The sequence below is a fragment of the Xiphophorus couchianus genome, chromosome 4, assembly GCF_001444195.1.
Source record: "Xiphophorus couchianus chromosome 4, X_couchianus-1.0, whole genome shotgun sequence".
Taxonomy (NCBI): domain Eukaryota; kingdom Metazoa; phylum Chordata; class Actinopteri; order Cyprinodontiformes; family Poeciliidae; genus Xiphophorus; species Xiphophorus couchianus.
Genome location: NC_040231.1, coordinates 29830732 through 29845272, shown reverse-complemented (window position 1 = coordinate 29845272; position 14541 = coordinate 29830732). Strand labels below are relative to the sequence as shown.

The following is a 14541-nucleotide window of genomic DNA, read 5'->3' as shown; positions in this document are numbered from 1 at the left end:
GAGAGGAGAAAAATGATTCTCCCGTCTGGTGTTCATATTTTATGCTGCTGGATCGTATTCGGGTTAGAAGTTGAGCGCCAAATGCAAAGTGTAAATGTATGACCAGTTGACAAGATGACATTTGTTTGTGCTACCGGCTTGCTTCTCTTGCCAACCCATGAGAGCCAGCAGGATCCCCCAATCGTCCCCTATATTAACAGATTTTTTGGTCTTAAATTTTATTCAAGCTGGCATTTAAAAGGTCTTAAAAAGTCATAAATTTGACGTGCTGAAACAAGTGCAGGTGCCTTGGCTGTGATTTAATTGATAAAATAATTTTTAAGCACACTGTTATCTCAAAGGTTTTATTTCTAGAGACTACATAAAAACATCTGGCAGGCCGGATCTGATGCATGTGATGTAGAGAAACCAGGTTAGAGCAAACAGAAATGTTTTCAGGGATGATTGCCTTCCGTCAAGAGTTTTGCCCCTTGCAACTTGTCAACATATCCTACTCTGCTTGATGCCTCTGCACAACCAGAAGCTTCCTTCTCCTGTTGAATAAATGGATTTTCCTTCACTCTGCTGTGTAGAAAGTAGAACATTCTTGTCATGCCAGTGACAATGGAAACTTTCACAAGAGTCTGCAATAATTTACTCTTTAGAAAATCTAAATTTCTTTCACCTTTTTGTGTCCCATGCTTGGCAGAGTCCAAAGGGGCAAATTTTTAGAGTGGGAGGAAACATATTTTGTTCTTTAAGATGCCATCTAATGGATTTTGGGCCACAGTCGGCATCAGTAAGGGCTTTAATTTAGATTTGGGATTTGCCTGTGTCTTCCTGGAAACCCCACTGGATCTGCTGGATCAGTTCAGGACCTTTTATTCACCTTGCAAGAGATCTTAGTTGTGCAGCTCAGCAGTCCTTTGGAAAATCTTTTTTCCCTATGCTATCTGGGATTCATGAGAGCGAATATCTGACAACAAAAGGACATAAAACTCAAATGTCTTCTCATATGCCGCCTTTTAGGGCCATAGATTAGAATGGTTTAAGTTTAAATATAGTTTTCAATCATCTGTATGTTGCCTTCCTCCTGTTTAAGTCTCATTTTACCAGTTAGACTCTGCTGCCTTTCTGTTCACCTTTGTAACTCATGACTGCCTTCTTTGTTCCTTTCCTGCAGAAATCTCTAAGCAGTATGCCCTGAATTTCACCTTAGCAGATCAGCCTCTTGTTATGGAGTAAGTATTGGTTTCAAGGTTTTTCAGATACATTATGCTGTGAATATTTTAAATACTAATTGCAGGAATATACTAATGTCCCTAATGGGTTTTTCTTTCCCACAGTTTCAATGGCGACATGATTCCAGATGTCTTCGGAGTGACCACGCCTCCCCAAACTGTAGTCTGTTATCTTACCAAAAGGTGAAAGTAATATCTTTTAAAAATGCACATTTCTTGGCTTTGTCATTAACTGCTACTCTCTCATTTATTCAGAATAATATAGAATCATGTTTCCCCCACCACTTTAGGATTCAAGAGTGCAGGAATGATTTTAATAAATCAATCAGAATGCGCACTCCTCACTCTAATGCTTTCATTGACCTCGACAAGGACTTCACTGCTGGTGAGTAACATATCGTTTATCAAGTTCCTAATAAGAAAATGATGAAAAATGTGTTTTGTTTGACAGCTCAAACCAACTACTTTATGTTTGTCGGCTAGAGAAGCTGAATGAATGGTAGTGGAAACATACAATGCTGCACTTTTCCTCACCCGATCGGTGTTTAAGTTTTTTTCTTGGGTACTTATCATGTTTATTATTATTTTGTTTTAAAACAGTGACTGTAAAAGCATCTGATTCTGTGGTCGTATTCCTAAAGCAGCCCTGATCAACACACAGTTGTAACCAGAGCATTTCAGTAATAGATACTGGCAGCTCCAAAATTACACCAAGACTGACTACAGGCAGAAACCTTAATACATCTGCCTGTGAGTGTTGTTTTCTATTAGACTGGTGATGACAGTGCCACAGCCAAATTGGAGTTTTTGTTCTCAGATGAGCTTAAAATTGATTCTTGGACAACTTGCATCACTAAAGAAATAAAAACACAAATTGTTTATCAGATTTTGCTAAGGACTTCAACATGTGAATGGCGATTCATTACATAGATTTTAACATGTTAAAATTGTTTTGATTAAAATCCTTTTTTTTTTTAGCTTATACAAGGTTCAGAAGGGAGCCATACAAACAGGTTTTTCAAAGGTTTTAGTTTGTTTCACACAGTGTAGTGTGAAAGCGAACTGCAGCAGCTGAAAATGTGACAAATGTTGCAACTTTGGTCCTCAATCAAACCGAGTCTACCAGACTACCAGGTGTGAAAACACTTACACCATTCTTTCTCGGAAAACTGTTCAGGTTCTCAGGTTGCATGTGGATTGCCTTTGAACAGCCCTTTTCAAGTCCTGCCACAAATTCTCTGCAGGATTTAGCTCTGGGCTTTGACTGGGTCACTCCAGAACATCCACCTTGTTGTCTTCAAACCCTTTCTGTGCAGCTTTACTTTGGCACTTTGTGTTGTTAACTCGACAGAAGTTAAATGTACTCCAAAGTAGATGGAAACTGCATTCATTTCGCCTTGTCCATGTGCTTAGAAGCATCACCAAAGCATGACGCTGCCACTTCCGTGCTTCACACTGGGAATGGTGTGTTGGTGGCGATGTACATTTGCTGTCCGCCGTTTTTTATTTTGTAGAAATCCATTTTCACTTTGACAGTAAGGGAATTTTTATCCTTTTTTCTTTTCAGTCAAAAAAGTCACATTTTGATGATCATGATTGATTTGCAAAAAGCAATAAAAATGGTAAAACATTCGAGGGGTGGAATACTTTTTATAGATTTTTATGGTATAATTTGTACCTATATGTACCAATCAGTAGAGCAGGGGGATCTTTGTGGTAAATCTATAACTTTTTATGAGCAGTCAGCCCTTTTTACGTTGCATTGGACAAATGTGTAGCCGAGACACGAGAAAATTAATTGGAGAAATCTGGAAAAAAAAACAAAATAAAAACTGCACATCTGGTGGATTTTTACTCCTGGCTGCTGCTGTTTGTGAGGGGTGGCTTACAGAGTGCAGGAAGAAAAAAAAAGTGAGAGAGAAAAGTAGGCAGGAAGCAATGGAGCGATGAAGCTCAGCTGGAAAGGAGAGATGGTTTGAAAGAAAAGGATGGCTGGAAAGATAAGAGGGATGTGAGGGGGGGGGGAAATGAGCTTTTAGAAAGGCTCAGTTCACTGTCTGTGGACGCCACCTGTTCCTCTAAGCGCTACCGGCTGGAGCATCACAGAATGGAGCAGGCAGAGCTTGAGTCCCTAAGATGGGCAGGTTTGTTCTTGTCAGCTGGTTCTCCCTTCATTGGATGATGAGAGTGTTTGCTATGCTGCTGGAAAAAAAAAACCCTGACAGTTAAGTTTTAGATGTAGATTTCAGTAGTAAGAATATAGTCCCCAGATTATATGTTGAAAACAAATTCATATTATTCCTCTCAGATTCTTATCTGCACCAACCTTTGCCATGTTTTCTGTTTTTTCTTTTTACATCTCTAGCCTTTTTATTTTTTTAGTCTATCAAAGGAAATACAAACACTGAAGTAAATACTCTGACAAAAGCTGGAAAGGTTCAAGAGATAGTCGCAGCCTGCACCCAGAGGTACTGTCTTACAGCTGCTTTGTGTTTTACCTGCTGGGTATTAAATGTTGTACCTTCATTTTTTGATTGACATATCTTTTTGCACAATAATGTGGTTGCCTATCAGGATTCCTTACATAAAAGCTGTAGGACTGAATTAATTTCTCCTATTATGCTTGAAGCCACATACTAGTAGTTAGTTTTTTAAAAAGTTAAAGTGAGAACAGCCCACAACCACTCTTAAAATAAGAGCTCTCACATAAGAAGAAACATCTGGGTCATGAAGTTTCTGTGTTGACAGCGTTTCTTTTTTTGTGTGTGCAAATCCTGCTGGGATAAAAGGAGTAGGCGGCCTAAAATGTAGACATCTTTATAAATTAATCTGCATGGATATGTTAATTACCAGCAAGTCAAAGCCGGCACAGAAAGCATCCCACCGAAACTAAACAGAGAGTCAACTGATATTTGTTATTTTAAAGCTTTTCAATTGCTTTGACCTTTTACCAGTGCAAATCTTTATCTTGTGATTTTATTCAGTGTTTCTGAAATGGACGGCGATCCCCATCCGACCAAACAGAGAAGCAACACACTCTGGTCTTTTACTGGTACCCACTTAAGAACAGGAAGGGCGGTTTCACTGCAGTGTCAGGACTCCAATCCTGACACTGAAGAAGCGATTACATGTTTTACAGTCATCTGAGTGCTCAGTGCCATCACTGTAAACAGTTTCGTAATGGTATATTGGCTGACCCCACTATATCAGCAGTTCCAGCTAAGGAAGGAAAAAAAAAAACTGGAATTGTTTCCTGGCTAATGTCATGGCCTCATTTAGCCTGCTTATTGGTCTCTCTGGCCAAGCAACCTGGCGGTGACAGTGACATATAGCATGCGGCCCATAATCTTTTCATAGTGTCATCTTTTGGCAGCCATTACCTCTAACAGCAATATATTCATATTAGATTAGTGTTTTTTTCCCCTTTCTTTTACTGCCAGTTAATTTGTGTTTGTCAAACAAATCAAGAGACTTTAGACCTTAATAAACCTCGTTGATTGTCTTGTTTTTCGACAAACACTTCCTGAAACACTTCAAAACCAAATGGGTGTAATAACACTTTGCAACTGCCTGATGGTTGGACAACTTAAATAACAGATTACAAAACAATAAATGTCTTTGTTGTTGAGCTCATCTGTCTAATTATTCAACAATTTAGCAGCAAAAAAGGATTTTTGAATTGAGATCATTGCTGTCTTTGTCGATTATATGGTTTTCGATTAAAATGCAATTATATGCGATTAGTTACAGACCCTGCAATAAACGTGATTCAAAATTTTAATCAAGTCCCACCACTAGATTAAAACCATGATATACATTAATATTGGTAACTGGCCTTCTCCTGTTATATTCAGGAAGCATCCCCCTATTTAGGTCTGTCATTTGAAGAGTATTATTATGGTTCCAGGCATCACATCACGTGTCTGAAGAGAATCTGTGGAGCAGGAGTCTACCAGCAGCTTGATTAGAAACTTTGTTGAGAGAAAATTTTGTAATTGCATAGTACTTATAGATGGTATTTTGTGAGAAAGGCATGCACAAAGACAACAATACTGGCATAAGGATTCATTGCTAGGCAACAGGGATGGTAATTCTCTGCAGCATCCAATTAAACTACCTCTGTGTTGAAGTGGCTTGTTGATTGTCTGACTAATATCACAGGGGTGGTGGGAGAAGAGAACAGATTTGCCACCTAACAAGGCTGGCCGAGAAGAACAGTTACTTGTTCATAAATTATGTTTACATTTTGCAGGGCACTGTAGCAGAAATTTTAGTTTTGCTTGTCATCACACGTAAGGATATTGCATGAGTTTTAAACTTAATGCAATAAAAAGAAGTTAAAAACTGGGAGGCTAACCCCTAATTCAGATTTCAACACACATTTTAATTTCTAAATATTCTCCCTCCAGGATTGATCCCCTTTCAGATGACAGGTCTGCAATAAACATGGTCCCACAAACCAAACATTACGAATCATTTTTTCCATTAGCTTATCCAAGTTTATTTTAGATTTTAGATCCTGTGTGCTTTCAGAACAGGCAGTTGAGATTGCAGAACCAAGGTTAGTGATGTACTACACACAGAGTTCACCTGAGAAATATGTATGAGGGCAATTCGCTAAATGGTTGAGCTTTTTAACTAAACTGTGTTGAATATATCCTAAGTTGTGCATTTTCTTTAATAAGAATCTTTAGGCCCTTGGGGAATCAATTTGATTAGGATTCAGAGGACTAAAATGGGATAAGTGGATTGAATACATAACATTGACACATACACCCCTAAGTACAGATCTATCACTGCATTTGTAACTAAAACTAGATCCTTCTCAGCAGAAGATGCTAGCTGCTCCCCATCAGAACATGCTTTGCAGTAATAGTAATAGTCTAACTTCGCATGTTGTTTTGCCTTTTCTGAATTGTGGAGAATCTTAAGCGTTGCTAGCTTGATGGGCTTTCAGTGTTGTTTTACTTCAACCTTCACGTCAAAACCTGTTAAAACATTTGTCTGTTTTTTTCTATTTCTAAAGATTTTCTTTCAATTTCACACATCCTACATATCACCTGTTTCTTGCAAAAAGATATTTTTTCTTTTTGTATACTTATAATGTTTACCGTGAACTATCAAGAGGCCACAATTTCAGAGTTTCGTCTTTTGCAATTGGGTTAGAAATGAACATCAAGATATTTGAACACTGTTGTTTGCTAACTGAGTCAGAATTGTCCCAACTCACATCTCAAATGATTCGATTCTCTTCTTCCAGGTCTAATCCTTAGCATATTACAAATATTGCTACTACTACCAGTATATGAAAATGAAGGGAAACAATTATTTTTTTTCTACTGCTAAAATAGTAGATTATATTCATTATAATTTCATAGTCTCCTATGGTGTTCCACAAGGTTCAGAGTTTGGTCCAGTTTTAAACATCCTGTAAATACTCTCGTTGAGTGATGTCATTAGGAAAAACCATGTAAATTTCACTGATAACTGATGCAATCAAGATTTATTCATCCATTATACCAGGTGATTCCTACCACTTCCTTAGCTTATGGGCAAGAAAATAGAGTTTCCCCTGAACTCCAAGTAATCTGAGGTTTTCTGCCCATAAAGGCTCCAGGACTCAGTAGCCATCCATATTCTTACACTGGTGAGAATGTGGCTGCAATATGTGGCAGGCTAAAATATCTCAAAGGCTGAGCATTAAAACTGTGTATTAACATTTGACAACTTGGGTGGATTTTTGCTTTTCTTTTATCATAATTAGTAAGTTACTTGCATTTCATTTGCCATTTTGTTGTTTTAGAGATATTTTTGTGAATGATGCACTGTATGCAAGGTCATTGTAGTTTTACCAAAATGAGTGAACCATCACGGACTTTGTGCTGTTATAATGGACACTGCTTTTGATGGCGATAGTCAGTGATACTTGAGGTGCTCAGACTTGTGAATCCACACCACATTCCTGTCTATGAAATGAGCTGATATGAGCTTGTTACCGTAGCTTCTGAGAGGAGTTTCTATTTACACAGAAGTGTTCAGCATATAGGAAGTGTCATGAGCAAAATAGGCTAGCTAATGTGTGCGTGGGTGTCCGTGTGTGTGTTTTGGACATAATCCTCCCTATAGCTACTGCACCTACGTTGTTCCCTGTAATGGTTTTAGAAGATTAGCTCTTCCGGGAATAGCATTGCTCCATTCTGTGCGTGTGTGTTTTTTCCATGTTTGTGAATGAGCCGTTTTGATGGATCGGGGTGGAAGACACAATGTGGAGTAGGGCAACATATTGGCTTAGAGACGGATTTATTCTGCGGAGCTCAACACTTTGTTCTTGGCCTCGATTCAGTATTTTATCTGTGTGTGTGTGTGTGTGTGTGTGTGTGTGTGTGTGTGTGTGTGGTGGGTGTGCATATCAAAACCACCATCAGGGTGTTGGGGACAGTTTAATAAGGGTGTTGCTCAAGCTTGTGTGGGATTAGTTGGGCTGTTATAGCTATTGAAGCTTACATAATTACGTTTGCATTGATTTATATCTGTGTGTAGGTGTGTAATGTGTAGTGTATCTGTTTAACAGCATTCATTCTTTATTGTTGTACCACAGTAACAAGTAGGGATGATCTGAATTAGCAGTTCTGAGTTTTTAGCTCTGGCCTGCTCCTCCTAACACACATAAATGCTTGTAATAAAATGATTTTTATAGATTTATAGCTTTTATGAACTGGAGAAAGAATCTTTTTTTTTTTGAGTCTTTGACCTGCTGATCAGTGGTCAGAGCTGATGAAGAAACAGTTGGTTGACTGGTTTGATGCTTTGAGCTGCAGAATTTAAATAGTGTCCATACTGGGAAGGTTTTAGAATCTAAATAAAATGTTTGGGATTTCTCTATAATTATTTATCATGCAGAATATGCTTCATTGACCTATGTTTTTTAAGTGCAACCTTCTGAAGCTTTCTTAAGACTGTTTAGAAGCTGGTGACTTTGTTCTCGCATCCATTCTGTTAAAATGCCAAACTTTACAGCAAATAAAAAAAAATCCACCTTTAGCCTGATACAGTACTAAAAGTTCTAAATATTTTTGGTTTTGATACATTTTTTTTAGTTGTGTTGCACCACAGTTTTACAACACAGCAAGAAGGACCAAAGTCCAAATCCCACCTGTGGCTTTTCTATGTGGAGATTTCCTTTAGGCCAAAAATTATGCATATTTGGCTAACTCTCAATTTGAGCATAAACCATCATGGCTGAGTGTATTGTGCCTCTTTGTTGCCTTGTGTCTTACGATCTGTTCAGGATGTACTCTTTATTTTACAGATTGATTGCAGATGATAGACGTCTGCCACCTCGTGATCCTGCAAATAAACCAGGTTTAGAAAAATGATGAATACTTTTCATTTTCCTTTTATAACTTTAATCCTTCTATTAATATTTTAAATAAAACATTTTTTAACCAGTTCACTGAAATTCATTAAGCAATAACGCCCAGCTATCTAGCCAGCCAACTTATACTCCTCGTTAGTACAGTGGTGAGTATCCCCGCCTGTCACGCGGGAGACCGGGGTTCGATTCCCCGACGGGGAGTGAAGTTTGTTTCAGGTCCCTCTTGAAAATGAGATCTAGATCTCAACGGGGTTTACCTGATTAAATAAAGAATTATATAAGTGGCTAAAGCTTAGAACTCTGTATTTAGAAAGTATTTGTTGTTCAATAGTTATTTGTAAAAAAACCCCCCCAAAAACAGCACACTTGTTTTAATTTCTAGGGTTTTAACACCTAAATCATGGAAATTATTTATATTATTAACAATAAATCAAAGTGAAAAAGTTGACTGGTTCAATGAAAATAATCCAGTAATGGACTGTAATAATCTTGCGCTCCTGTCTAAAAAATGATCTGGTTTTTTTGGATTTTGTTCTGTATTTCTAAATCACATCACAGGGCCATGGTGGTCACAATCATGATTGAAAGCCTAGTCATCTAAAGACGTTACTCTTGGTGTGACAGGTGTCTCGAGGGTCAGTCTGCAAACTGAACAGCTATAACTCTGTCTGGGCAAGGAGAAACGTACACAAAACGGCGTGCGTGCGTGTGTGTGGTAAATGGTTTGAGTAATGTGTTTTGGGTGAACAGATGATTTTCGGTAATTGTTCTAAAGTAATCTTACCCCTGAGAATGATCCACATTGTGCCACTTTTTAACCACAAATCTCCTTCTGAGGATTCATGAATTAGATAAACACACATTTCTTTAAAATGGTGAAGAGAAACGATGCATATTCTTTTTTCCACATAAAGATCTGAAAAGTATACAATGAATTTGTTTTCAGCATCCCTTAGTTTCTATTTTGTAGAGACAGATTTTTATTTGTTTTTGTCAAAATAGCTTAAGTTCAGTTAGACTGAGTTTCATTGTTCTTTCAAGGAGTTTGAATACGTTTGCAAGACACTGCTTTCCTTTGGCTAGAATAACAGGCAGCAGTCATTGATTGTTGGGACTCTATTTGCATGTCTTCAGGCTAAGTCTGCCGGTGAGGGAACGCTGGTTTCAGTTGGATGTATCCGTTTCTCAGCTGACAGCTGTGACATTTCCCTCAGAATGCCAAAGGCTCCCCCCCCGTCCAGCTGAGGGATGACCCAGTCGAGGGGTTAAAGACGGAGGGAACAAATCGATGCAGATAAACACTGAGGTCTTGACTGATAAGCTGCAGGATGTCTTTTAGCTTAACTATGAACAAATATACACAAGATACAAGAGTCACAAGAGCAACCGAACGCGCACACACACGCTGTGGTTTAATACATCTTATTTTGCTTCGTTATTGTCAACATCATTCAAAGTCCATCTCAAACACAAAGTAGACATCCTTCCTGCAGACCCATAAATAAAGCAATTTGATCATTTGGCTGGATGGCCTTCCTTGAGCTCGTTTTTGAAACCGCCCTGCAGGGATGAACCACACGTGTGTGTGTGTGTGTTGCTGCTGTGGCATTTACTATATCCCTTTGACAGCCAAGGCAGAATAGGAGTCACAGCTTGTTTGCTGGGTAACAGGCTAACAAATAAGCCTCTCAGGGGCAGTAGAGACATGAAGTAAAGGATTGGCTCTGTGCCTCGCGCCTTCCTATCACTTCACATCATTTTCTTTACCTCCGTTTCTCTTTTCCTGCGTTTCAGTTGGGCTTTCTGTTCTGTTCCTACTCTCGTCTTGTTTTATGATAATACACTTTTTCTTTGAAAAAAAAAAAAGTACTGTTTTTTTTTTTGTTTGTTTTACCCCAGACATAGGCGAACATACACCTAATGGCTTGTCTTCTCGTGTCGTCGAATGAGGCAACGGCGTACATGCACAAAAACACGACGCATATCAACGGCTAATACAGCAGGTGAAGTGCTGGCTGTCAGATCTTCTTTAGACACGCTGCCTGAACAAACCAGAGAGCTGCTGCCAGAGCTGGAAGGTGTTTTACAGGTCCAATACGGAGATGTTATCCTGATGTTCTTTGCTTTAGATTGCTGTCTGTGTGAAATACAAAAGTAGAACTTAGTGCTGGTTTTTGAGTGGAGAAGGTATTTTGAGTGCAGAATTTCTGTTTTGATTTTGGAAATCCCCCCAAAAATCAGATAATTTAACTCAAAACTACAGAAGTTGATGCTGCTACTTGAAAAATGAGTAGATGTGTAGTGTTTTTTCTATCAAGTTCTAGTTTCACTTATCTAGGTAAGAGTTGTTCTAAAATAGAAACCGGCAGACAAAGAAATGAGTTCACTCATTAAGGAGTCACACAGTGATTCTGTTCTGATGTATAGGCTCTGCACCAAACTGCACTGCGCTATTGTAGTTCTTTGGCTTCTGTCACTTTCTTTTTTGCTCTCCTCCATCTCTGCAACTATCCAAACATCCTCAGTGTTTTACAACCACTATAAAACTCACTTTAACTACTCAACAAAATACACACAACTTTTTAAAAAAATAGACTTCTTTTACAATATTGACAAAGTACATACTGTTTGTTTCTTGTTTCTTAATCTGTCTGTGTGGCTTTTTAAATTTTTATCCAAATGGGATGTTGGCACAACACTCTGATCTATTTGTACCAGCAAAGGTGTTTTGTAAGATCAGGCTGCAGCTTAACCTACGACGACTAGCAACAAGCCTGCAGACTGACTTTTGTGTGTTGGCCTGAACGCAACACTGCACATCGTAGCTGAGCTAAACTTAGACTGGATTTGCATATATATGTTAGAAAGATTTTATTATTACAGACTCAAAGTTCAAATTACATTAAAAAGAAAGCAAATACAATAAAAGAATAAAAAGTACAATAAAAAACGCTCCTGATCATTCAGGAGGCAGTCATACCAAAGTACAGATGAGTATTTTACTGCACTATATTTAACGTTAGTCAACAGTAGGATAATTCTATTATTAGACTTGTTTAAACGACAAATAAATTTATACATAAACTTTCTTAAAACAGCCATCAAAGTGCTGATGCAAGCAGATACAAACAGTTCACTGGCACTGGTCCATCTGGGCTTATTTAACAAAAGTCCTAATGCATCATGATAAGCCACCTTCAATCTATGAAGGCTGGCGCTTTTAAAATTGCACCACAAATGTGCAGTATACAGTGATGTACAGTATGACCTAAACAAGTTCAGTTTCACTTCATCAGAACAGAATCCAAACTTATGGACAAGTATATTTGCCTGAGCATATAACGTTAGATTTATGTATGATAAACTCCAAGATGGTCTTTGACTGGATTAATAGGAATTTCATCTGGAAACCTAACCCTAGCCCCCCTGACGGATCATAATTTTTTTCACCGCTGTTTTATTGTTCTCTAAATAATTTCCAAAATCAGTTTGAGTGAATCGGTAACATTTAATCAAGACTATTCAGTTTGAAAGAGAAAAAGTGCAAATGATTCACTGGAATGTGGATTTTTAGACTTAATACAGTAAAACTTTTTACAACTCCATTGGTTACTTGTCAGCTAGTTTTTCACAAAGTATAACATTTTTAACATTTATTGTGGAACGATTTGCAGCAATATTGCTTATATTTTAGCTTGTCGGATGAGAAGAGATGAAAAGTGCATAACATTTTGCATTAACAATAAAAAGGTAGGGTTCGTCTATTTCCTGGCCTTTTTCTGTGAGCTACTGTTAGTGGCTTATGATGGAGTATAAGGACCAGGCTCTGAGTTTTTGATTTGTGTTTTAAATACGAGTAAAGTTGGACGAGAATAAAATCGTAATTTTATGATAACTTTTCACCGTACTGCACTAAATTGCGGAGTACTTAAGGTCTTGTAAAGTTATGGATGGTATTGGTTTAACAAATGACTAAGTACTAAATGTTTTAGCACATCAGAAGCAAATTTTCAGCCCCACGACTTTGAAACGATTGTTTAAACAACTGTTTTTACAGAGAAAGAACCAGACTTGCGTTACATATCACTCTATGAAGCTTTTAAATTTAACAACTTTCTTCCGGCAATATTGCATCTTTATGTTTTTTTTAATGTTTTAATTTCCTTTTATTTAACCAGGTAAACCCCGCTGAGATCTAGATCTCATTTTCAAGAGGGACCTTGGCAGAAGTCTGCAATACACAGCAACCTGGTTACAAAATAAAACTAATTAATACATTCTGCCAATATATATATATTTTTTTCTCCGAAGAGTTTTTGCGGCGCTAGTGGCTCGTATTTTTTATACAGTAGGCAGACAGGAAGGAGGGTGAGGAGAGGGGGGAAGACATGCGGTAAAGGTCGTCGGAACCGGGAGTCGAACCCGCGACGTCCGCGTCGAGGACTAAGGCCTCCAAACGTGGGGCGTGCTAACCCCCTGCGCCACCACAGCACGCCCCTACATTCTGCCAATATTGAACCAATTCTGTTAATAGCACTTGGTTCTTGCAGTATTATGACTGTATTCTTGTATTTGAAAATAAAACTCTCTCAACCTGGCCATAAAACTCTCACACTTGCTTCACTGACTGGTTTTTCTTTTCACTGTCAGACTTCTCCATCTCTACTCTATGACGGCAGATATATTTCAAAAACCCGCGCTTGTATCCTTTGCTCCGTTTTTTTTTTTTTCTTCCTCTGCTTCGTTTACAACTGGGCTGTGTAGCTACTTCTACTGGCTGGAACAGGCAGCCTGTTGATCAGTTTGAACAGTGGCTGCTCAAACTAATCAACACTAATCACTAGGTGGCACTAGGCTGCCACCTAGTGAGCGGAGGCTTGTTTATCAGTTAACATGAATAAAGACAATTATAAAGTCCTGCCCAGGGGTGCGCCCCACTATTTGAGAAGTACTGAGATCAACAATACTGAGTGTTACTGTACTGAAAACACTCAGAGTTAAGGAAAGTCATTGGAGGATCTATTGATGGCACATATCTTGCCATCAATAGATAGATGCCAATGTGAAGACTGGGGCCAGAAAACCAAGGAAAACATTCATTCAAATAAAGGAAATCTTCAACCTTGAAGGATTTGTCGCCATGAGCAAAATTTTTACAGTTTTATTTGATCACCGACATGAACTATACTCTCCTTTTTTGAGCATTTATTTGCAGTACAGTTGTCAAAGCCATAAAGAGACTGCAAACCTTTACAACTGTTTGAAAAATAAGACGAGGAACACTGACCTTTCCCACTGAAACAACGAAGTGTGAAAGAAGATATCCTTAAGAGAAGCTGACGATGGATCAGCCACGCTCTGCTGATGAGATTTGGAAGCAGATGTCAAAAGTCTGAGCTGAACCAGCCGGAAAGAGAGACATAGAATACAGATGGCTGGAGATCACTGGTCAGTGGTCTTTGCTCCAAGGGAGCCAGCAGGTGATTTTAATAAGTGTAGTAAAGTAGATAGTTGATGTTATCATTTGTAATAAGAACATAACAGGTGATCATCAAAACCCCCCAGTGTGGACTTGGCTCTGAGGTCATTCCATGTTATTTTCTACATTCATTAAAAAGTGCTCTTCATTGTGAATCCAATTAGGACTAACTTAGCAAGAGAGAGAGAATCTGAATCTAAGTGTCTCTCCCTGGAAGTTTGTTGTAGTCTGAATTTAGACATTAGAGATTTTCTGTTTTCAGATAATTTGGGACAATATTCTTGTCAACACTTTGCCCAATGTCTTTATGGGAATGGATGATATTCACAAATATGTTTTTAGCTAATATATTTACATTATTTCAGGTGAAGTGGTAATGACTTTAAGAAGACAGAGAGAGAGGTTTTAGAGCCAGCCTTCAACAAGTCAATAGCCTGTCTTGACTATTCACAGGCACTGAATGCCTA

The 14541-nt window shown here is 38.3% G+C and overlaps 1 protein-coding gene and 1 non-coding gene across 2 annotated transcripts in view; both read left to right on the top strand.

Moving 5' to 3' along the window:
• The window catches only part of itfg1 (integrin alpha FG-GAP repeat containing 1), a 167348-nt gene that overhangs the window by 3968 nt on the left and 148839 nt on the right, over nt 1–14541 (top strand). Inside the window, exons 4-6 of the mRNA XM_028014996.1 lie at nt 1163–1220; nt 1326–1403; nt 1511–1605. Of these exons, the coding sequence (XP_027870797.1) occupies nt 1163–1220; nt 1326–1403; nt 1511–1605 (231 nt within the window). The remainder of the gene's footprint in view (nt 1–1162; nt 1221–1325; nt 1404–1510; nt 1606–14541) is intronic.
• Nucleotides 8725–8796, top strand: trnad-guc (transfer RNA aspartic acid (anticodon GUC)). The gene has a single exon. It is a non-coding gene; the product is annotated as a tRNA-Asp (tRNA).